General features: G+C 33.3%; 1 protein-coding gene across 1 annotated transcript; it reads left to right on the forward strand.

Annotated features, from left to right (window-relative positions):
• Positions 1 to 384: 384 nt before the first annotated feature.
• LOC127724112 (serine-rich adhesin for platelets-like) lies at positions 385 to 20,282 on the forward strand. Its single transcript, XM_052230968.1, has 4 exons — positions 385 to 516; positions 4,266 to 4,325; positions 8,814 to 9,539; positions 15,775 to 20,282. The coding sequence occupies exons 3-4, from the start codon at positions 8,827 to 8,829 to the stop codon at positions 20,039 to 20,041; spliced, it is 4,980 nt and encodes a 1,659-aa protein (XP_052086928.1). The 5' UTR covers positions 385 to 516; positions 4,266 to 4,325; positions 8,814 to 8,826; the 3' UTR covers positions 20,042 to 20,282.
• The last annotated feature ends 6,535 nt before the right edge of the window (positions 20,283 to 26,817 follow it).

Below are 26,817 nucleotides of genomic sequence, written 5' to 3' on the forward strand. Positions count from 1 at the left end.
CTACACCATTATATTCAACTTTGAGATATATCAAAATAATAATTATAATTAAATCTAACATGTCACGTTTTTGTGTCGTTAAATTGTTGTCTTATTGACGTATACCCACAGTCTATATTTTATATTAAGCTCTCTATACTAGCAAACAGGAAGTTCAATAATACGTAAACAAGTTTTGAGTTAAATACCTTTCAAGTTTAACAATTTTTGTGTAGTTTCCTTTCCATGGTTAAAGGATTAACACATATCGATATTTCCAATTTGCTATTCAACATAGCTTAAATTTACCTGTTTACATACATAACAATAAAAAACAAAAAATGTAAACAATCAATGCACAACCCGGAATAGATTATGAAAGTATCAAACTTCCGCAGTTCCAGAATGGTGCATTGTGGTCAATTTGATATAGCACGTTATTCTTTTGAGATGTTTTGTGCTTTTAATTGAATATTCATTGCCGTAGACGCTGGTATATTTAATTTTTCCAAATAGCAATGATTTTGTCAACAACAGGTAATTTTAAAACGTACAACATCTTCGTATTTTCGTACTGATCTCATGTAAACAAATAACCGGAACTGCCCTCGTTTTGAAGCATGCATGCTATTTTTACATTTCTAAATAATTGATGGGATGTAATATATAAAGTATAGATCCTTTAAATATTCAAAATATTGTTAAATCCTTGATTTGACTAAATGCTTGCTACACACAAAACATGCTCGAAGTTAAGGTAGAAAAATGTGTATTAATCATGTATTTGAAAAATGTATATATATATATATAATTATTTCCTTTTCCAATATTCTTCAATTGATTTTTTTAAGACCTAACTCACGGCAAGAAATTACCCGGCAGAATTTTGATCTACAAAAATCATATATGAGGCAGGTGATACCTAATGGGTTTCCAAAAGTTATTGGCTTTTTTAATAAGTGTGATGCATGTTTGTAATATATATGTCATGTGACTCGCCAGTACTCACCTCCCGCGCTTCAGCTCAAATGTTAAGGTCTCGAAAACTATTTTGAAATATATAGCTATTGCATGGTGATTGAAAGTTTTTACATGTAGCTACGAATTTGATAGTTAAAGTTGAAACTGATAATTGACATACAAAAGTAAATATTTTTGCTGCAACATTTACAATAACGGAACATTGAATAATTATTCGTAAATACATGTGGCAGTGAATTTTGGTTCAGTTCTGTCAAAATACGCCGAACATCCGAGGGTGAAACTTTGCAGGCTGAACCATTATTGACTTTTTAGACAGTCAACGAAATCCTTATGTTTGTTGGATTGTTGGACATTAGTTTTAGTTTTTCAGCTGACATTATTTTCAGTAACTTAATTTGCTATGCCAAGTAATTCGTACTGATCATTCACCAACTGAAGTCAAAACGGCGAAATGTTATGTATGCGACCTAATACAGATCCATGTGCATTCATACCCTCCCGCCGTTGTTCGTGACTTGAGTTTTTGAATGTTTGCGAATAAGCTCAGAAAATTAGATTATCGAAAACAGTGTCAATTGAAATAAAATGCTCCGCTGGGCGCAGCTTGATACGACCGCAGAGGTCGAACCCTGAACAGTTGGGGCAAGTATGGACACAACATTCAAGCTTGATACAGCACTGAATTTGGATTGTGATTAAATATTTGACACAGCATAGGTTTCTGACACAGAATGAATGTGGTCTAAGAACTTAAAAAAAAATAATTTACCTATTCAAACCATATCATTATTATTTGCTTTTATATATAGATCAGAAATAACCAATTTAAAATGAAAATTTTAAAGAAACAAAAGGAAAAAAAGGGAAAAAAAATCCCCCCTCCCCATTTTTTGAACCCCTTATGATTCATCACCCCATACTCAATCCCAGCTTTCTCTTTGTGGTATGGTACCTTGCAGTACAATTTCAGAGAGATCCATACACTTGAACACAAGTTATTGTCTGGAAACTAGAAAAATGCTTGTATTTTGGCCCCTAATTCCTAAATTTTTTAGGCAATTACCCCCAAAATCAATCCCAGCCTTCCCTTTGTGGTATAGTACCTTGCAGTTCAATTTCAGAGAGATCCATAGTACACTTGAACACCAGTTATTGTCTGGAAACTAGTAAAATGCTTATTTTTGGCCCCTTTTTGGCCCTTATTCCTAAACGTTTTGGGCAATTACCCTCAAACTCAATTCCAGCTTTTCCTTTGTGATATGGAACCTTGTAGTACAATTTCAGGAAGATCCATACACTTACACACAAGTTATTGTCATGAAACTAGAAAAATGCTTGTTTTTTTCCCCTTTTTTTGCCCCTTAGTTCCTAAAATTTTGAGGCAATTACCCCCAAAATCAATCCCAGCATTCCCTTTGTGATATGGAACCTTGTGGTACAATGTCAGAGAGATCCATACTCTAACACACAAGTTATGTCTGGAAGTTACAAAAATGCTTATCTTTGGCCCCTTTTTGGCCCCTAATTCCTTAACTGTTGGTACCATAACCCTTAAAATCAATCCCAACCTTCCTTTTGTGGTATTAAACCTTATGGTAAAATTTCATAGAGATCCATTCACTTTAACTAAAGTTAGAGTGCGAAAACCAATGTGTCTTCGGACGACGACGACGCCAACGTCATACCAATATACGACCGCAAAATTTATTGCGGTCGTATAAAAACTGTAAAAAAAGGTCCAACAATCCAACAAACATGAGGATTTCGTTGACTGTTTTGACCCGCAAAATAACGAATTTTTCTATATAGGTTAACGGCAAAACCATGGTGTCTATGTTCTATATGAAAAATAGAAAAATAATCACAAAAATGGCACGTACTGTCTGTGTTTATATGTTTGTATTTATCTGTCGCATGCGTATCGACAAACTTCGCTGGTCATGTACATCTAGATGATTAATGGGATCATTTAGATGGTGTCCAGTCTAATAATGATTATACTTTGTGTTTTGCTTCCTCTCGGACTGATACAATTCTAATATACCTTAGTATGTTATAAGTCAAATTAGAGATTTTTGATTCAATTCGGAGAACATGCACTTGGCAGCTTAGTTCCCCTAAGAACAGTATGTCTGCAAAGAACGAATTTTTATAACATATGTGTTTAAACAAATTTTTTGCATTCTCAAACTTTGATGAAGGTTTTTTAAGAAAGAGCTTCAGTATATTGACCCAAATCGACCATTTCAGCTCCTATAATGAACTGTTAAAAAGACCCCTAAAATAAGTGAATAAAGATACAACCAAAAAAGAAATTAAAGAAAAATGCATATAAACCCAACATTTTTTGCCATTACCAAGTCTCTGGTTACTTGGACTACGTGTTTTTCGTTTCTGTGTGTCTTTGTTTGTGTGTGTATGGGGTTTTTTTTGGGGGGGGGAGGAGGTACCAGGTGTTGGTTTCATGAATTCGATTAGTATACGAATTTTGTTTGTTAATTCGATATGATCTGAACAATTATAAATTAAATATCGACTAAGCTCTCGATACTAGACTGAAAGAATTAGACATGTTTCAGCGAAAATGTTTATTGTTTTTTTGCCCCCGCCGTAGCGTAGGGGGCATTAAGTTTTACCCTTGTCCGTCTGTACGTCCGTCTGTACGTCCGTCCGTACGTCCCGAAATTGGTTTCCGTTCTCTAACTTTAGTTTGCCTCAACCAAATATTATGAAACTTAGACACAATGCTTATTACCACAAAACACAGATCAAGTTTGAATTTGGGTGGCGTCACTTTTACTGTTCTAGAGTTATGCCCCTTTACAAATAGCAAAATTGCTGAATTTTTCGTTTCCGTTCTCTAACTTAAGTTTGCCTCAACCAAATGGTATGAAACTTATACACAATGCTTATTACCACAAAACACAGATCAACGTTGAATTTGGGTGGCGTGACTTTTACTGTTCTAGAGTTATGCCTCTTTACAAATCGCAAAATTGCTGAATTTTTCGTTTCCGTTCTCTAACTTAAGTTTGCCTCAACCAAATGTTATGAAACTTATACACAATGCTTATTACCACAAAACTAAGATCAAATATGAATTTGGATAGCGTCACTTTTACAGTTCTTGGGTTATGTCCCTTTATAACGTTATATGCAAGCAGGAGCATCATCTGTGTCCTATATGGACACATTCCCCATTTATATTACCTTGTGTTCTCCTCATGTTTATGTTTCCATATCCATGGTATCAGCAAGCTAGAAAATGAGTAATTAGCTAATTTATTTAATACTGTTTGCAGTAAAAGGAAAAGCTTAGAGATATATGCATTGGAAGTTGCTGATTTATAAATTTGATAAATGTGAGTATTTTGTACAACTATTATGTTCAATACGCTTGTCTTAAATTACAAGTATTGCTAATCGGGGAAAATGTAAAATAGACCATGTACATGATGTAAAACATTTGCAATTGCGGGAATTCAATGTGACCTATTGCATCCCATCAAATGGCGACGCTGTCGTCAGTGCACTAACCATTTATTTATATATATATTTACCTTTTTATTGCGAATTAATGAAAAGAAATATGCAAAACCGGTTTCTTTTTAAGTGTTGATGACGATTCGCCAACCAATAATCCGATATGGACGCGTTGGCCTATTTTAGTTTCTGATTGGTTTAACTCTTTTTCTTGCGAACCGTCCGCGTGAAACCAATTTATTGGCACCAAACTTAAAGGTCCTTTACAGGGGTTATAACTGTTCATGGCGATCGAGTTCAATTTGAGCGCAAACGGAGGTCAAATTTATATTGAAGCCCTTCGTGCATGTTGGGAAATTAATTAATGTTTTTATTTTCAAAAAATGATAAGATGACATCGAACTAGGTAGGGATGTTTTCTTGAAGGTAATAGATAATGAAAAGTACAATTATATTACAATTAATGTACATGGGGGGTCTACATTTAAGTCCATAGATTGTTTTAATAATTTGTCAAAATGTAGTTAATATCATGCTTTTTTCAAAAATATAATAAAACGTATGGATCACTGGGCTGCTTTTCAAGCTACAGGTTGAGCAAAATTTTTCAGATTTTGTATAAATTATGCATGGAAACTCCTATTTTGTGTGATAAAAAGAAAACTAAACCATAGAATTAAAGATAAAATATGAGAAGAAAGCTCTGATAATGTGCTTTCAGAAAAGAAAAAAAAATGGGGTCACCGGACTCGTTTTCTTGCTACAAAACAAAATAGGCAAAATAATAACACATTCCTTTATAAAAGTAACTTTATTTAAGTTATCTCCCCTTAAAAGGCAAAGTTGAAAAAAAAATTGAATCTTGTAAGAAACAGTGGAAAACATATTATAAACACATTAGTTTCTTCATTTAGTTGAAAATTTTACAAATGAGTTACATCCTTCTCTCGAAATTTGCCCATTTAATTAAAGATCTAGACTGATTGTTTCCTGATATGTTACAATCCAAGATGGCGGAAGAAACCCGATCTACCTTAAGTATCCACAAAAGCTTCTCCAGGAACCATAGATCGAGCGCCAAGGATGAGCGGAATAATTGCAACCAAAAATATCAAACATATATGAAATAGTTTATTAAACAAAGTATAATGTGATTCACACAAAAAGGCCGTCGATCAGCGCTGATCAACGTTTACATTGATAACCTGTTCTAAAAGGAGTAGGTCCGGTATAAGGGCCAATTAGTTTTGATTTGATTGATAAACATTTAATACTACCAATTAAAACACAATTTGTTCTTTTATAGTCCTATATATAACAAGATTTCTTAAATTAGTGGTGCGGCAGATTGCCATTTCAAAATGGCCGTCGATCAGCGCTGATCAACGTTTACATTGATAACCTGTTCTAAAAGGAGTAGGTCCGGTATAAGGGCCGATTTTGGCCTCAAATTTCAGGTTCATCTGATGACACTTTTTAAACACTTAAGTGTCTACTTCAGTCGATTCAATTACTTTGTGGGAAAGATTTGAACTGATTTAGTCATTTCAGTCGCTCAAATTCAAGCTTAAATATGAAAAATCTATCAAATATGCCATTATATGTACATTATCTGATGGTTTTTGTCAAAAATGAAAGTGGCCGCATCCGTGTTCACTCTCAACCTTTATATATGTTTTGTATTATCATCAAATACAACTTACATTTAAATATTAAGAATGAACACAAATGCGGCCACTTCCATTTAAGATGGAAACCGTCTAAAATTTAACTCAAATGCTAAAATTGTGAAGATTTCAGTAATTTAGCATGACTAAATGATGCTAGTACCCGATATATGTGCATTGTATTGTCAAAAACAGCCCATATTTATGTAGCAGAAGTATTCTACTTTCCAATAAATAGCTAAAAAGTTACATTTTAACAATTTTGTAAAACAGCTATATTTTGGGGCCAAAAAGGAGTCTTACTGGACCTACTCCTTTAAAATTTAAAACATATGCTAAGACGATAAAATTATATCAAACCCCAAAGAAAAAGATTTCTATATTATATAGTCAGAAATTGCTCTGCTGCATGCGCCGACCTTTGCAGGACTTGCAGGTGTCGTAGGGCGTCAGAGTGCAGTCGATATAGAATACACGAAATTAGCCAAACAATACTTGGAGTGGCAAGGTTTAGTCTTGAAATCGTAATACATCCTTTCATTCCATTGTCAAGCAAATAAATCTTACACCATTCGTTTCTATATTGTGTCGTCAATATTTAGGTTCAGTCTCTGGTTCAAGGTTTTGAAGACATCAATAGATTTGCAAAAAAGTCACGGAAATAGATGAACATTATCAAAAATTTTGTTCATATTCTTGTTCAAGAGATAAAAAAATATGTTTCTAGAATTTTACTGGTAAATGGATCATGTTGCCAAACTCCTTTCGTAACATATATATTAAATCGTTGTCGATTGAATTGTGATATATTCATGAATGGAATCCACGGGTTCAAAGAAAAAAAAATAACAGATGTTTGGGTTGAGAATTATAAGTTTATATTTTGTATTATAGTTTTGTGTTTTTTTTAACTTGGTCAATGACTTGCAAAATTTGTCTTGTTAGTAGATACTTTAAACAATAGCTGAACTATATTTGGTGTATGGAATTAGTTTACGATGCATGTGTACATGTGTATCTTTCAGTGTTCATTTGACCTTGACCTCATTTTCATGGTTAATTGGTCAATGTTTATCTTTCGTGGTTAGGCCTGTTTCTCGGATACTATAAGCAATATATGTCCCCTATTTTGTTGCATTGAATTATTATAAGTTTTACATGTCTATCTTGCAGGGTTCATCTGACCTTGACCTCATTTTCATGGTAAATTGGTCAATGTTAGGCTTTAATGGTTAGGTCTGTTTCTCGGATACATGTATGTCACCTATATTTGGTGCATGGAATTATTATAAGGTGTACATGTTTATCTTGCAGAGTTTATCTGACCTTGACCACATTTTCATAGTAAATTGGTCAATGTTAAGCTTTCGTGGTTCGGTCTGTTTCTTGGATATGTCAGCTTTATTTGATGTATGGAATTATTATAAGGTGTACATGTTTATCTTGTAGGCTTCATCTATCCTTGACCTCATTTTCATGGTTAAATGGTCAGTGTTAAGTTTTTCGTGGTTAGGCCTTTTTCTCGGATACTATAAGCAATATATGTCAACTATATTTGGTGTATGGAATTATCATAAGGTGTACATGTGTATCTTGCAGAGTTCATCCGACTTTGACGTCTCGAATACTATAAGCAATAGGTCAAATAAATTTTGGTGTATGAAATAATTTTAATGTCTGTCTGGTAGAGTAAATCTGACCTTGACCTCATTTTCGTGGTATTGGTCAATGTTAAGTTTTCATGGTTATGTCTGTTTATCAGATACTATAAGCAATAGGACAACTATATTTGGTGTTTGGGATGATTCAATTTGCATGATGTCTGACAGGATTCACCTGAACATGACCTCATTTTCATGGTTCATTTGTCGATGTTCAGTTTAGTTTTCGTAATGAGGTCTGTTTCTCAGATCTGTCAGCAATAGGCTAACTATAGTTGGTGTATAGTATGATTGTAAGGTGTTCATGTCTGTCTGGCAGGGTCGATCTGACAATGACCTCATTTATATGGATCATTGATAATGTAAAGGGTATATGATACTTGTAGTAAAACTTTCAATATTAATTCAAGATATTTCAGCCTGTGCACTCTTGTTTAAATCGATAGAAAAACTGTAAAAAAAAAACGTTCACCAAAATAAGGTCTATAAATAAGTCAGGATACCTGAAATAGTATTTGTCCGTGCATGGTTGATCTGATGTCAGATGGAACGTTTTTAAATTGGCTGGGGTCATGGTCTGAGAAATATATATAACTTTTTATATGAGTTATTGCCCTTAAATAATGATATTTGTTTACTTGTGTGTGTCTTATAATCATCTTTAAATCAAAATATATAATAGGTAGAGCTGTTAAATGACAGCAAGATGAGATCTACAAATAATTCAACATATCCAAAAATTGTCGATTTTGTTAATGACAATCGGGAGTTATTGACTATAAATTTCAATGATTCTTCAATGTTATCCATGTTTATTTATTTTTTTTAAATCTTCAAAAATTAAATAGAAAGAGAGAAATTGTAAACAGAAAACTTTCTAGGAAAAGCAAAATCTACAAATATTTATACTATTGACATGTCCCAAAATGTTAAACGACTGTATAAAGGTGACATTGCCCTTATCAAATGACAATTTTACGCATTTGTTGCTATCATCGTGCGATGAAACAATTTGCATTCTTAATTTTGTAATTTTCAGATTTCTTCCTAAAATGACCGAACATGTAGAAGAAAGCATGCCATCTCCAGAGGCATTAAATTCTGCAATACCCACCACCCACATAAGTAATGAAATGGTTCTGACAAAAATAACATCTCGCAGCAAAGCCAGCGATGAACAGACCGTTCAGTCGTCCGAACTATTACCTTATATTATTGTGAGCCAATCACTATCTGGTCATGCCCAAAAATCTCCTTGTGAAAATGTGACTGCGGATCAGGAGACAGAATTATACGATTCTAGTGTTTTGAAAACTGATTCCCAACATACAATAACGGCTACTGATACAATAACTATAACCAAAGTTTCATCTATGGAAGGATACAAAACGCTTTTTGACGAGCCTGATGTTTGTGGAAATGATTTTCAGTGTGACAACAGTCGAGCTTCGACGCCAAGCTCTTCAGATTCTATAATATCTTTGTCTTTTTCGTTTAACGATAGTGACGATGGTTCTTTTTATATGGACATGGATGAGATTGTGGATGAGAGAAATGGCATGGTGGATAGCATAGAGGATGAGAGAAATGGCATGGTGGATAGCATAGAGGATGAGATAGGTAGCGTGGTTGATAACGTAGAGGATGGGAGAAATGTCATTGTTGATTACGTAGACAATGGGAGAAATGGCATGATGGATAACATAGACAATGACCAGCCAAGTCAGATGTCTGCGAATTTTAACGAAACAATCAATACAAACAGGTAATTGTTAGTTTGCGGCTAAAAAGATGTAATTTATATTGCTTCAATGTTAATTCGTTCTTTGTGTTTCAAATAATTTTTTCTTCTGCAAAAACCCGTACACTTCAATTTAAGTATACCTCTTTTTTCAAAGAAAGCATAACCTGATATAAAGCAATTTGGTTTAATACGTGATTGCTGAAGAAACAATATTTTTTATCACGAGTTTTTTCGGTGATAAGTAAAACGACCAATACTTCTTGCTATATATGTAGGTCTGAAACCTGTGGTGGGTTCCAGATCAATGGCAGATTTTAAATCTATTGCAAATATGACGTCACGAACGCAATGCAAATCATATATGCTGGGAATAGTCAATATATATGTTCCTGATCTATGGCAGTTTTTTGTTTTCTCCAAATCTATGGCAGATTTTGAAATTGCGTAATTTTCCGGGGAGCAGAGTTAACTGAGTATAACGTTACAAAGGAATAACGTAACATTACGTCGTCGCCGCCTCTATAGATGGCGGGACGCATGTGTTCGTATTGTGATGATTTTGTATCTGAGGTTAGATTGTTTACATTAGTAACTGTTCGGCAGAAGCCTTGTTTTATACATTTTTATAATAGATTAAGATTCAGATTCTTTATTAAGATAACTAATATTACAATAGTGTTCTTCATAATACTTTATTAAACATAGAAAAGAATCAGGTGTTTCGCGGGTAAACCTTAGGTCAGGTCAAATGTGAAGGGGTGTTCCAAAGAAAACTGTAATACGAGTAAGGAGGCACTTTGGTAGAACACCCCTTCTTCAAGAATTGTACAGCTACCATTAGGGTGTATAACATGTGTATAAGCAAGAGAGATTCCTTGCTCAGGGTCGATTGTCATAAGTCTACGGAGACATAAGACCAAGGTACGGTACGTTGATATTCGAGATCGCTGTCTCGTATATATTAGATAAAATAGATATTGTTACTAAGTGTAAATAAAGAGCAGGTTTATGCCTGTTAGAAATACGGACTTGTACGTTTACAAGCTGAACCGTATTGTTGTACCGTAAAGGACAAGTGTGAGTCTGTGTGATCAACTTGTAAAGTACATAATTGTACCAAGAGAACGAGTGACGTATTGGATAAGTGTGTTAACTTGTAGGGTACATAATCGTACCAGGAGGACAAGTTTGTTAATGACCGAGGACAAATTTGTAATAGTACAAATTTGTACGAATTATTTATATTTGAAATAGAATAGTTATATATAGAATATTAGAAAACGCAAAGAGCAGTTGAATATATTTTAGCTCATTGACGTTAATTTATGAATAAAGATTATTTATTATATGTTTTGTAAATAGAACATTTTGGATCCAGTATCATACTGGTAACGAACTCATTCTAAAATAGAAATAGACACGCTTACCCTGAGTACACGTTACAGTATTCCATTCCCGATGACGGTTTTGTTATATCGAAGGAAAAAAAGGCCAGTTTCCAAGAACTCTAATGGTTTCGCAAATGGTTATGAATATATGCTTCAGTTGTCGTACTCCTAATCCATTTTTCTTGTATTGACTTTTACTAACTACCGGCGTATTCGTTACCTTTGGACATCGCGATCGTTGTAGAATGCGGAGCAGGAAATTCTTAAGGCAAGTCATTGGTCAAATATGTACTGATTGATCCTCCATTTGCAGAAAATCTGCCATAGATTTGGAAACTAGAAAATCCGCCATAGATTAGGAAACTTGAAACTTTGCCGTAGATTTGGATTTTTTAAAATCTGTCATAGATTTGGAATCTGTCATAGGTCTGGAACCCGCCATGGATGTAAGTTCTACATAAATAATTAAGGTAAACATGTCCGTTATTTGACATTGCCATAATTTTATGGTTCTGTGTCAAATTTAAGTTTTGTGATTAGGTCCAATTCTCAAATTCCAGTTGACGTATAAAATGAATGTGACTATGAGATGTACATGTCCGTCAGGCAGGGTTTATCTGACATTGTATTCGTTTTCAAGATACATTGATCTACATTAAGTTAGTTTGTAAGATAATTTAAGCAAAATGTAAACTCTATTTGCTGTGTAAAAATATTGTAATAATATTAAACTAATTCAATCGAGCACATTTCGACATGATGCTATAGAGGCCAATGTATTTGAAAATCCTAAAATCTAATGCAAACTTGTAACTAAAAATGCAATATCTGACAAAAAGGCATTGCTAATTATGTCTGATCTTCGTAAATTTTCCTTCAACAAAATCTTGACCCAAATACCCAAAATACATTTCGTTCAAGGACCTTTTAGAATCGGTCATGTCTGGACAATATAAGCATATCGTGTAATATGTACATTGACCACGACCTCGTTTTTAAGGATGCTATGGGCCGATATATTTGAAAATATAAAATCATACAAACATTAACTAGATGATATAACCGAAAAAGACAAAAAGTATAGCCAAATCATATAAACTTTACATGTGGAGCAGGATCTGCTTACCATTCCGGAGCACCTGAGATCACCCATAGTTTTTTGGTTGGGTTCGTGTTGCTCAGTCTTTAGTTTTTTATGTTGTGTTTTGTGTACGGGGTGTTGATTGTCTGTTAGTCTTTGTCTTCTTTAGCCATGGCGTTGTCATTTTATTTTTTGCTCACCTGCATGTGAGCTTTTCTCATCACTTGGCGTCCCACGTCGTCCGTCATCGTCGTTAACTTTTATAAAAATCTTCTCCTCTGAAACTACTAGGCCAAATTTAACCAAACTTGGCCACAATCATCATTTGGTACCTAGTTTAAAAAATGTGTCCGATGACCTGGCCTGTCAACCAAGATGGCCGACATGACTAAAGATAGAACATAGGCTAGGGGTAAAATGCACTTTTGCCTTCTATCTAGAAAACTATGATAGATAGCTATATATATATGTATAGAGAGAGAGAAATTTTATATTGCAAAAATTATCAGCAAGACAAGTTCTACAAATAAGTCTCGTAGTCGAAATCGTCAAGCAACTTCTTATTAGAGTTATTGCCCTTTGATGACGATTTTTACCAATTTTTTTGCGTTTTTGCCATATATCTAAAAATGTATAATAGATAGATAGAAACTGAAATAAGCAAAAGTTATCAACAAGACAAGATTTACAGTTAAGACAATTTAGAGGAAAACGTCCAACGACTCCTTATTGGAGTTATTGTCCTTTTATTTAATAATATTTTTTCCCATTTTTTTATGTTTTTGTTTTTGCCTTGCATGATAAAAATTATAATAGACATTTTGACACAAAAATGACCAGCAAGGCAAGATCTACTAACAAGTCAAATTTTCCCGATATAGTTAATAGACTGTCACATTTTATAGGAGTGATTGCCCTTAAATGAGGATTTGTTTTACCCTTTTTGGTGTTTTGCGCAAAAAACTAAATGATCACTACAAGATCAACAAAACAGAGATTTTTGTCATGAAGTCTATTCTCGTCTACAATGTTGGAGAGTGTCCTTTGTTTAAATATGCACATAGACCAAGGTGAGCGACACAGACTCTTTAGAGTCTCTTATTTACTAATGAGTTTAAATGTCCCTTTGGTATCTTTCGCCTCTCTTTTACATGTTTGTTTAGTGGGGTATATATGACATTGACTTTGTTATCATGGTTCATTGGCAAAAGTTAAGTTTTCATGATTAGGACCGTTTATCAGATATTATTAGAATAAATCAGCTATATTTGAAGTAAATACTGATTGATGGGTGTACCTGCCCGTACGACATGGGCATTTTTCTCTCTAAACAATCTTTTAAATCATATATAGGAACAGATTGTAACTCAATGTTGCGTTCCACCCCTTATTTTCAATGGTTGCTAAGTGTCTTTCTATTTTGAAACGCATTGTTTGCTTTGTCAAGACACTTTAAACCAAACATTAAAAAACTACGCAAGGACTGATATATATAAAGTTTGTGAGTAGGTTGCACAGTTTATACATCAATAACATCTAGAATAAAGTGTGTTTTATCCTTTTAATTCACATTCAAAAAATTCAACTTCAACTGTCTGGTAACCCCCAGGATTTCATTCAGGTGTATCTCGCATTAATATATATCATAGTGAAATCGACATAGTGTTATACATGTATGTGCATTATCGATTAAGAATTTCAAAGAAGTTTCGACGAGATGATCTGTTGAAGTGTAAACGAATGGAAAAAATGCTAACGGACATATATTTAAAAATTTATTGATAAGCAACAGTCCAATCATATAAAATATAGTTTCAATTGTGATTGGTTTCATTTTATTTTTAAATAATGAGAAAATGGCTATCACAACGCCACCATGATGATCTCGACAAAGTGTTAGTAGTAAAGATAATTACAAGCTAAATGTAAAGAGCCTTTTTTGACTGATCTGTTGTGCTTGTTCTATTTGAACTTGCATTGCAGATGACCTTTTGTCAACTGATGTATACATAGCTGCAGCGGGGAAACATTATTTAGGTATTTGGCAAGTTGTATGTGTTACAGGTATTTTCTAAATTTAGGCATTTTGTAAAATGACTGAATTTTCAGGAAATTTATCAAATGCCTAACCTTGACAGGCAATATATATAATGACTGAAAATACTTAGCCATTTTTTAGAATGACTGAAATTTAGAAACAAAATTCAACAAATTGTCAGTTCAGTTTCAGATAATTTGTTAAATTAAAAGGGTAATCACTATTGAGATGCATTTGACCAAAAATACGATATCTTGCAAAGAAAATAACCAATTGAATTTATCTTCCAAAACAAGGTTGCAAAGTTTGTATTTTTTTTAGTGAAACTAAGTTAAGTTTGTACTCACTCTGTACTGTAATTTTATGATCATTTGTCATGATGGCAAAAGGACAAATTGTACTTACAATAGAAAAAAGTTTTCAATCAAATATTTAGATAATCTAGATTTAACAGAAGTTGGTTATACGAAGCAGAGAAACATGAGCATGTTTTTATTGACTGATTGTTGCATGTTTGTTTGCATTCAATAGCAAATAGTTCAGGCATATTTAAGACGAGAAGAAATTAATAATAAAACAAAGAGTTAAATTCTGCAATAGATTAACCCAGATAAAGGAGAGGAATTTCGACTGTTGCTTGAAATGAAGGTACTATGTTGAATAAAAACAGAAAAGTTACTTCGAATTTATACATTCTGTACAGCCAAACATATTCCTTCTATATAGCATGGGTTTCGCCATACAAATTCGTGTCTTGTGATGAAAAAGTATATGTGTATCTTCATCTTCACTGCCCAAAAGAATTCTTGAGTCTTAACTGGGACTATTATACTAACAGGATTAGTATAATAGTCCCAGGTCTTTACAATCAGATGAATTAATGCATTATTAGTTAACCGTTGTAAAATCTTGAAAATCGACCAAGATGAGACAAATACAGGTGTCTCAGCATGGTAAGTGCCCTCTGCTATGGATGCGTAACCTGACATGCGTATAGCTTCTTCAGTAACTTAAATGCACTCTTAGCATACAAGATGTCAGTCAATCTAATCATGGTAATGTGACATTGCATTTGTTGGGAACACATGAAAACGAAGGTATTTATGTGTCTGTTTTTTGCAAAACCCAATGTTGGTCGAACGTTAAGTGTTTTAATGGAAAATGTATTGAAAAAGCTGCATGAGTGATGGTCCGGTTTTAACCAGATGTGATTTTAGTGCTTAAATTAGATTTAACTCCAAACGATGTATTTTCAACCAAAAAAAAAAACCAGGATAAATGTGTAACATAATTTGACTTCTAAACATTATATGAAATAACAAATAATTGTCGGAGTTCGGTGCTTTTGAGAATTTAAAAAAACCAATAGAATTTATTTTTAATCATTAAAATTCGTAGAATGCAAGCTTTAAAATTCATTAATTATCATAGATAAAACTGCTTTTAATTGCTCAGTTTTTGTTAAAAATTCATTCTATAAAATTAATTCAGGCCTTTTGTAAAATGCCTAAGCAAATTAGTCAATGTATAAAATGCCTGAATCTTACAGGCAGTTTAGAAAATGCCTAATGTTTTCACGCATTTTAGAAAATGCCTAAATTTAGAAAATGCCAGTAACATATACATGATATATATTCTAAGTTACTTTACTTACTTGAATGACATATATATTTGCTGAACTAAAATGACAAACGCCGTTGGTAGCTTGATTTGTATAATTTCATAAATAATATTGTTTCCTTTTTTCAGCCATATGAATACAATTTCTACATATCAGTGTCAAAGTAAAGTAGATGATAAGATAAGCAAATCTTCGAATGGCGAATGTATTGGTGTGACATGTGATGATATAACGTTCGTAACAGACGAAAAAGATGTGATGTCTACACAAAATATGATCGAAGCTGGCGTTCAACAGTATCAATGTGATGCAGAGGATGTCAACTCAGATGGATATGAGCATTGCAGCAGTTCTGTGAACGCATCAGATTTTTCAGACATGTTTGCTTCACCCACTCCTGTGTGTCTTTTTGCTAACAAAAACTTCATACAAGCCAAAGTGAAACAAAACAATTCAGACTTATTCATTAGTTGTTCAAACGTCGACAAAATATCAACTAGCACAAATTCTGCCGGCAACAAAAGAATTCAAGTAAATATGCTTTGCAACCCGAATGTATCTACAAACATGGATCAAACAGGACAATGTTTTTCTGACAGTTCACAGTTATCCATATGTAATATAAAGGACTTAAACAAGAGTCTTTTATCAGATTCCATGAGAGGAATACAACATTCAGTTATTAAGAAAGAGAATGTAACAGAGGACCAAATGAGTACAAGGGTATGTCCAGTTTTGCAGACTGCTGTTTCAGCACAGGTATCAAACAATAAGGAAACTCCATCTTTTGTTGATGTCATAAAACAAACCACGCCATTTTCTATGTCTGTCACAAAGGAAAACCTTTTTTCTAAATCTGCTTCAAAATCACTGAAATCAGTTATTTATAGATCACATCCTCGGGAATCAACGTTATTGCTTGGCAAATCAGATGTTACTGTTACACTGAAAGGTTCTAAATGTGGTGGAATGCCTTCAATAAGTAGCATTATTCCAGTTCATTCTGATAACTCCCATGTGGAACTAAAAGGAAATTCAGAAAAACAAAGTAACCATTCTTCAACTGACTTTTCCATGGAAGAATCATCAATGACCAAGATTTCTAATGAGTCAAATGTATCTTTTACTGGTTCTATAATCAAACCATGTACTGTCATTACAGGTCAGACGCAAACACATGTTTTGTCAGTACCCATTGATCGAAAAAAACGAACACTTCAATCAATTTTAACAACTCGGATACCGATAACTTCTCCAAAACAATTAGCAATGAAGAAAAAAGCCGAATTAATATACAATCAGATAGCAATGAAGAAATTAAAAGAAGCCGGATTAATGTATATACGAAATAGCAATGCATCAGTCAAGATGAAGAGTAAAACGGATGATGCTGTCATGCGACAAAGCATTTTAGAAAACAATAAACCATCTATGCCATATGTTACCATGTCATCAGGTGGTAAGACGATTGTTCCACCTAGATCAAAATCGACTTCAGTGTACACAAATTCAATATTGAAACCTCGGTCAAGTGAAATTCCTCCAGTAATATATAGATTAGATGCAACATTTAAAAATCCTGTATCAACAAGTACAAAGTTAACAACAGAGTCAACTGTACCAATTTTAGTTAAGAATGCATCCGGAACATATTCCTATGCGTATCTTAGTATTAATAATGATGGCATACCAAAATCAAAGCCGAACGAAAATTATTCAATTTTACCAAAAGTTAATACTGATACCTCTGTAAACATGATAAAGCTAGAACCGCCAACATCAAGTTTACTAAATTGTCCTACATCCACAAAATTAGTAAAGGACAATTCGATATTACCAACAATGTCAAACTCGTCTACCGTTCCTACAATGACCACCGTTCCTACAATGACCACCAGGACTAGTATGATCAATTTAACTAGGCTTTTAACAAGTAATCTGAATAAGTCTTCTGTTACAACTAACTGTATTAATATGTCATCTGAACCTATCAGCAGTGTAACATCTGTTCTGCCGACTACAGTTAAACAACAGAAATCGAGAAATCCTACAGTCAAAGTTAAGACAATGAATTTAACATTAAGTGAACTAAGGAAAACTAAAAAGCTAGTTGAGGAAAATTTAGAACTGTTGAAAAAAACAAATTGTGGAAGTAAGGAAACATTTGACAGTTATAGCAATATTTTAAAGACTATAGCTGATCATGAAAGTTCAATGTTTAACACTTCAACCATGGTAAATCAGACATTAAAGGTTCCTCCAAACGATTGTGTTACATCAATCCAAGCACCTTTAGTAACCCATGCTGGTACAAGTCTACCTCAAGCACCGTTATTTTCTCAAGTTTCAAAAGTTTCACCAACCTGCCAAGTGTTCCCGACAAAGTTGACGTCATTTCCAAGCAGTGGAACTAAGGTGCCAATACCTGTAAGAAAACAATCTGAAAACCAGATTAAAGGTCTTAATAGACCCATAGTTGTTAAGGTGGTTTATGGGCCAGAGAATGTAAAAGGAAAATTAGAAATGACTACGCATGATCAGATATTGGACGAATCTACTGGACAATTCCGAACTTCAAGTTTTTTAAATGAGAAAGACAGGACATTGAAGCAATCCTTGTCAGTTCCAAAGGAAACAATTGCTGTATATAACACTACAGAGACCAACACAAGTGCAGAGTCATCCTCTGCAGAATCTTGTAGTGTATCATCATTTGCCAAAACAAGAATTAAATCCTGGTTTTCTACGAAAAATTCTGCATCATCGATCCCATGTACTGAAATAAACTCAACGCTTGCAAACACGCTTACAAACTCATCTGTTTATACAAGTAGTGTGTCATCGTTGTTACCTTCTTTCAATAAAAATCTTATCTCATCATATGGGAACTTAACTGTTTCATCGCAACTTGACAATGCAAATATCGTTTCATCATTAACCAATAAAAAGCTTATAACGTGCGCTAATACAAAGGTTGTTTCATCACTTCCTCAAATAAGTGCTGTATCGCCATATGCCAGTAAAAGTGGTGAATCACAGTTTTCCAAATCAAATGTTATATCACCAAGGAAAATTGTTCCATCAAAATTGAGTTACGAAAGGTACGTTCCAATTGATACAACGGCTGGTTCAAGTATACTGCAGAGTATTCTAACAACACGTACCAGTAAACAAAGTGGTAAAGTACAAAAACTTACTCCATATTATTCATTATATGATAAAGACTTTCCACATAAGCGTTTACCGAAAGATCCAAAAAATTACCAAAGTATTACAGTGCCTATCAGTATACCGTCTACTGTTATTCAAAGCCCAGGTCCGACGCAAGCTACAACAAATGCAACAGTGAATATTTTAGCTCCCTCAACTTTGTTCAGACAAAATGACTTTACCGCAGATGGTTTTAAGTGTGCCTCAGATATATATGGTATTGCGAGTAAACAAAGTGGTAAAATACAAAAACTTACTCCATATCATTCATTATATGATCAAGACTTGCCACATAAGCGTTTACCAAAAGATATACAAAATTACCAAAGTATTACAGTGCCTATCAGTATACCGTCTACTGTTATTCAAAGCCCAACTCCTACGCAAGCTTCAACAAACGCAACAATGAATATTCCAGCTCCCTCTTCTTTGTTCAAACAAAATGACTTTACCGCAGACCATTGCAACTGTGGTTCAGATGGTTGCAATTGTGCCTCGGATGGATATGGTATTAAAATTGATTCTGTGTATTCATTGCGACAGGATGATACGATACCCGAGAATGCTGTCCAAAGTACCCGATCATCTCTGAGGGATGGTTCCGAAACGGAGACGGATGATGAAGGAGAGCAGGCGACCTATTTTAGTTATCAATTTGATTGTAACATACGGAAAGCAAGGGTCAAACTTAGCAAGGCAGCAAAGGAAGATGACAGATTATGGAAACCTTGTTATGTTGTGCTTCAGGGTTTAAAAGGGAAGTCTGTTTTACACTCTTGCTGTACAAGTTATTGTAGAAAGTATATTGTCAGAAGGTTGTGTAAAAGAATTTTTAATAAAGCAATGCTATTAAAGAAAGAACTTCTAGTTTCTAAGAATAAGAAAAAATATATCCGTTCATTTAAGAAAAGGATACAAGAGAAACCAACTCAATGGACTCAACAAATTACAGATGGTGTACTTGAAAACACGAAAGCTTCCAACAACTCTAAACATGAATCTTTTCGATACGGACAAAATGTTGGCAGAAATGAGAATGACAATACACCGACATCTTGTAAACGTGCAAGAATAGAAATAAGTACTCTGGCATCAAGTAAAATAAAACGTTTAAAGGACGAAGTAAAAGAGCGGGAAAGGGCTCTAGATGATATGAAACGCAAACGAACACTGGATAATGATTAAGATAATCTTTGGCAAATAATTTGTTGAAATGAATAGTATGTTACATTGATAAGAAAAGAAAAAAAGGGATTACTGATTATAGCTCTTAAGCTTATTTTTAGAAGTGGAATAGTTAACTTTATCTAATATGTCCTTCGTTTTTATACCATTTACATGTTTACTTATGCGAGCATTTCTTAGCCAGTAAAATAAATGCCTTCAGTTCAAAGAGGTAGTGTCTATTAAACATTATTTTACATCAGAGACGTTTTCAAAACGTTTTGTTTTTTCAATATTTAGTAATACTCAAATGAACACACACACACACACACAGCTTAGTGTAAGTGTACTGCATCTCTTATTTCTTAACACTGTAAACAGATTATAAATTATTACAGATGACTACAAATTATGACAGATTTCTGGTATTAAAGAAAAAAATGAATTTAAGAAGTTTCATAATAAAATCAAACATTCTATCCGGAGTAAAGCTAATAGTGGTAATAGGCTTTCAGATATACATATCGTCATTTTATATATGAATTCCTGTTGTTATAAAAATAAGGAGATGTGGTATGATCGTTGCAAACTTTACTAAACCACACATGTATTTTTTTGTAATGCAGTAACAATTGACACAATAAAGATAAGACGATGTGGTATGATTGTCAATAAAACAATTCTCCACCAGAGACCAAATGACGTAGAAGTTAGCAATTATAGGTCACCGTGCGGCTTTTAACGATGAGCAAAACACATAATTCATAGTAGTTATAAAAGGCTCCGAAATTACAAAATTAATGTAAAACAATTCAAACAATAATGCAAAAGGCCTTATTTATGTACAAAACAAAATGTACAGCAACAGACAACCACTTAATTACAGGCTCCTGACTTGGGACAAACACATACTGAATGTGGCGGGGTTAAACTAGTTTGCTGGCTCCAAACACTCCTTCTAACCTGAGACAGTGGTGTACCAGTACAACGTAAGAAAAAACTATAACAATCAGTTGAAAATAGCATAATTCAATTCATCTAATCGATACAAAGCTAAAATAAACCTAACCAAAAAAAAAAAAACAAAAAAAAAACAAAAAAACAAGTACAGATCTAAGAGTTCTCGCATTACTGAAAGCTAGTTCAAAACTAATAACAGCTAATATAAACAAATTCAGAATAAGTTAGAAATATTCCTTTTATGTTTGGCATGAGTACTTGTATTACCTAATTTCTACAATAATCTTTGAAATTTTAATTTGTTATTATCATTGTAAGCTGTCCTCGTATTTTCTCAATGGCAATCATACCACATCTCCTGGTATAGCATAAGTTGAAGATCTTTTTGTGCGTGCTTGCTTTTTTGTTGTTGATATATTGGAACTATTTCTCTAATTCTTTCATAAGGCTTCGGCCCCATCCACCAGGATGTAGCCAAGTAAGCCAATAAATCTATAAACTCTTTAAATATAGTACCTAATACGTCTCGTGTCTTTGTAGATATGTACAACTGATCTTTAGAATGGGTTACATCTCTAGAGCATTTTATTCAAGTATAAATGGCATTACTTTTGAAAATTTGCTTGCTAGTTAGGTATTTTTTAATTTTATGAAGTAAGAGTACTGATACAATATTAATATTATTGACAGCTGTTATGATGGAGAAACATTAGACTTAGAGGTGGGGTTTTAGTTGGAATTCCAACCTCTACTGCCAATCCTAATTTACCATATAACATAACCTTTGTACTAGATAATTCATCAGTTACTTACTGAATACACAACATTATACACATTTAAATATACAACTCAACACGCAATTCGACATTTACAGCTTTGAAATCGGGTTCGGTTGATTCTTTTTTCAAATGTTACAGTGACTATTTAATTTTAAAGATTGATCAAAATCTACTACACGAGGCAAAAAAAAAAACATGAACTGATTCATCTGTAGACCTTAGTTTTAAGATATTCCGATACTTATATTTATAGAATGCATGAATTGAATAATTCGTTGTAACAGAAGTGATATTTTTATTATTATGTATGTCTAACTAACATGACTAATGAGTGACAAAGTGACGAAAATATGACAACTCAGCTGAATCGGAGCATGGAAGTATTATATTGATATAATACTTCCATGATCGGAGATATTGATAATAGTTCATATTAATATTTGGTGTTGAATTTACCCTCAGAGAATTTACACAGCACAGGCGCAGATTATGGATATATAGATTCTACCACTGCATCATGTGTGATATATGAAACGCGTGTTTGGCGTACAAAATTATAATCCATGTGGTGTCTATGATTAGTTAATTTACAACCACTGGGTATATAGCATTGCTGGTTGGGGTTTCCTCCCCGAAGTAATCACCAGCCTAGTAATCAGCTCGTCTGTGTTGACATAAACTATCATTAATATGGTCATAATTATAAATTAACTGTTAACAAAACTTTGAATTTTTCGATATACTAAGGATTTTCTACTCCATAAATATGTTAATTACCTTCGCTGTATTTGGCAAACCTTTCGGGATGCTTGGTCCTCAGTGTTCTTCAACTTCGTACTTTATTTGGCCTCTTTAACTCTTTTTTACGAGCGTCACTGATGTTTCTATGTAGACGAAACGCGCGTCTGGCGTGCAAAATTATAATCCTGGTTACTGTGATTAGTTTATATATGACATTTCTCTACTCGAGACAGTTAGATTGTTCAAATTTAATAATCGATGCTTGCCGAACGTTTTGAAATATTGAGGATTTACTGCTAACTAGCAACGATATATATAAACAAACTTTATCTTTCTTTTTCAATGATCTGCAGAAAAATCTGTTGTTTTTAAATGACGTCTTCACATGGTCACCTTTTTTCGTGACGTAACAATATCAAATTCAGAAAAAGGACACAAATTGACGTCATAATTGAAATTTGATTAGTCAATAACAGATTAAACGAACCACGTGTTGATAAGAAATAAAAACAACCTGTCGGGGCTAAGAATTAGGGATATTAAAATAAGGGATTGTATCAGAGTTGATAAATCAACTGGAAACTATGTAAACAAACGTAGTCGATAACGGGAAAGGGACATGTCAATTCTATTTGCGTTTGTTTCACTCGATCGCATGCAGGGTCAAATTTGAAAAACATAAACCTAGCTATCTATGTTCATAGTAATATACCTAAAAAATTTGGTAATTCAATGACAAATTCTTTTTGGATATATGGAAGTGGTTGAGGTAACCTTTCTGTATAATAGTTAAGAACAAACGGATATGTAGTATCAATTCCAATTCATAACACAAAATTACTATATACACACGAAAAAGTACTACTACATGAACTGAAAAGACCATAGTGCAAAACAAAGCAATTAATCAAGACTGCATACTGTACGTGATCCCAGGGGAAAATAGTTTACTTTGAATTTGAGAAACACAGAGTATTGGCAAGAATAGAATGCATATAGCCAATTGTTGTATTCCGGTGATCAATGTCTAGTTATATTGTCTGGTTTTGAATGCGTTAAACAAAACAATCTGTAAATTTTGCAAACTGTTGCTGCAGGATAAGTATTATATTGAAAATTTTTGGAACGAGCTGATAGATAACAGGTCTATGTTTAACCCTGCCGCATTCTTCATGTGCCTGTCCTAAGTCGGGAGGCTGCATGTAATTTAGTGGTAATCGTTGGTTGCTGTCTGTTTAATCCGTTTTTCGTTTAATGTTTTGTCATAAATCAGGTCGTTGGTTTTTTCGTTTGAATTGTTTAACACTTTGTCGTGTCTGGGTCTTTTATAGCTGACTTTATATACGGTATGGATTTTACTCATTGTTTAAGGCCGTAATGTGACCTATAATTGTTAAATCCACGATATTTGGACTCTGCTTGATAGTTGTCTCATTGACAATCATACCACATCTACTCATTTTACATCAGCAAACTATATTTGGTTTACTAAAGTAGCTATACACTCAAGTTGTTACAATTCAGTGCCATCCTTGTGACGGACACAGGCAAATCTCATCGGGCTAAGTTTTGTGTTGAGGCCGAACGTAATCCAAAATCACTCGAACTATCAGTCTATGTTTGTAGATGCCTCATGTTTGGTAGTTTGATACTAATTACTGCATGGCCATTATAATGTCTATTACCAGTGAAAGGAGTATGACCAATTTCCTTTAATTTCATTCACTCACATGCAGATAAGGTCAAACTTTGATAATCTACTGGAATTTGAGACTAAATCTAAATGTATTTATAAGCACAGATTTCTGACAATTAAGGGCCAATGGCATATACATTTAAATTGTTACAACAATACAATGTTGCATGTACAGTCGACAAAGCCTATAACAAGACTTATGTCCCCTGTTCTTAGTGCTAGTGACTGCTTTTAAAGGAACCGGCGGAGTACACAATAAAATTTCACTTGTCATTGTCTTCAGAGTAAAGAATTTCTGCTATTTTTATTTTAACCCAAAATCAATAAGATTCTTCATTTCTTCAGATATAATACAGTTTCAACTTCATATCATTAAGATTACGAACTGCTGCATGCTCGGAGTAAGCGATAAAAAAGAATCATCCTCTGTTGCAGTTTAAGTATTACAAAGTATTTTCTCCCTGGGTAACATTTCATAGATCTTTCCTTTTCTATTGTCAATAGATGATCAATAATTCTAAATTTACAAATTATATCTTTATGAGTCTAAATAATAAGAGTGTTCAATAATTGTACAAATATAATTAACTTGAATCAAAACTATTAAGGTAGTTGGGGTGTCTAAATGTTCGACGATAGATTTTTCTTAAACTTCTGTAAAAGACTTCGTGGTCAATGTACTTTCAAATTTCAATATAAAAACTGGGGGTCACGGACCTTGTGTGTTTTCGTTAAAATACATTGAAATTAACGAAATCACAGTTATTCTATTTGGGTTAGACAGGGGAAACTTAATGTTATCCTTAAACGATAGAATTGTTTAAAATTCAATGAGAGAATTGCTTTTCATAAATACTTCCGAAATACAAAATAGAAATAGGGGTCACGGGCCTTATTTTCTTGAAAAATCCCAAAAACACAAATTGTACTATCAAATTCAGTATAATTATCTGCCCTTGATTTTAAAAGGATTTTTTCTAGGAAAGTCCGCGATTTTTGACTTATCATCTAAATATGTTCATCTTAACATAAAAAACACATTCACAAAGTTTTAAATTTACATTCTTTCTAATAACGGAGAAAATCAAGTATTTGTAACTTTTTTGGTTGACCTACGTCACTGGGTTGTGACGTTTTAACCCGATTTGTTGAATCATGGGTAAAAATAAAATCTGTTAAAGTCTTAATTGCTTATCAGAATTTTACGTAATTAAAAGCGCACAGATGACCGTTGGTCGTAGTTAATAACCACAATATAAGAATGAAAGAAAATGAATATGTGTGTACCGTTTGGTATTGATTGAATAAAACTTCCTATATGAAGTTATCTAAATATAAATATTTTCGAATTAATTGCATAAATTATTGAGATTTTTTCATAAAATATCTATAGAACATTTTTACTGATATTGAACTGAAAATATTTTAAGTTTTATTTACCGTTATAACTTTGATAACCATTTCAATGCAAAATATTTGTGAACAGAGTGTGTATATTATTTTGTAAAGTCATTGTTTATTTCTCGATTTGAGGAGAATTCGTTCGAACTTTACCTTGCAGCAATTTAGCCTCAGGCGTACACAGGTGTGAATTCAAGCGTACACAGGTGTGAATATTGTCATTTTGAATGGATTAACAGAAAGAGTATAGCGTGTTTAATATACCCAGATGAAATACCCGATGAAAATAGAGAAACAATAATTAAATTGTATAAATTAATTGAAAATTATCATTCAACTTTTTAATTCCGGAAGTGTTACAATATTAAAATGGAACAATTTTCGGTTACGTTCTATGCAATTATTATAAAGTTAAGATATGAAGTTAAAAGAATAGTACTTTTAATCTTAAAAATTAAATGTTACATTTCCCAATTAATAATCATTGCACATCTGTTTAATTTACTTTACCGGAATTCTTTAACTTGTATTTAAATCTGGCGATGTTTAAATGCTAACAATCTTAAAACTATCGCATATTTAAAGTTTTTAATTGAAAAAATACAACAGTACAACATGCATGATTTTTTTTAATTTTCTTATTAACATTTCATTCTTACATAATTGAATTCATTTGACAATCACTTAGACAAATTATTTGTGAAAAGAATACCAATTATCGTTTTTTTTTCATTAATGAATATACATACATTATAAATCTAAGCTAATACATTAATTTGTTTGAGGATTTTTTTTAGGATAGCCGTCATTAATCCAAATTAGTAATACAGTTGTTGTAATTAAAGGCATATCTTAGTAATGTATTACTGATATTGACGATTTTAGTACAGTTCGTCCCAACCTCGTTGTTCTTGAAACAATCTTTACTAGTATACTTGTAAGTTTCCTGACATATATGCGCCATTGAGGATGAGCTCCAGAGACAGCAGACTAGAAGCGTATTTGTTAGTTGGGGCAGGAGAGGCCATGCAACCACTTGTACAGATAAACAAGCTTATGTTGTCAACACTATCAGAAAGAGTTCCCATCGTCGGATGGGGTATATGAAGGTTCCAAGAATGAACTATTGACATGTCTGACTCTGAACAGTTAGTAAACGGACTTAACAATGATCTATAGACATCGACCGCTTGTTCTTGATATTTGAAACTGCATGCATA

This window comes from Mytilus californianus, unplaced genomic scaffold (assembly GCF_021869535.1).
Source record: "Mytilus californianus isolate M0D057914Y unplaced genomic scaffold, xbMytCali1.0.p SCAF_14, whole genome shotgun sequence".
Taxonomy (NCBI): Eukaryota; Metazoa; Mollusca; class Bivalvia; order Mytilida; family Mytilidae; genus Mytilus; species Mytilus californianus.

Coding starts and splice junctions, on each gene's coding strand:
- LOC127724112 (XM_052230968.1), top strand. CDS start 8,827: ATGACCGAACATGTAGAAGAAAGCATGCCATCTCCAGAGGCATTAAAT. Junction 9,540..15,774: donor GAAACAATCAATACAAACAG/GTAATTGTTAGT, acceptor TCCTTTTTTCAG/CCATATGAATACAATTTCTA.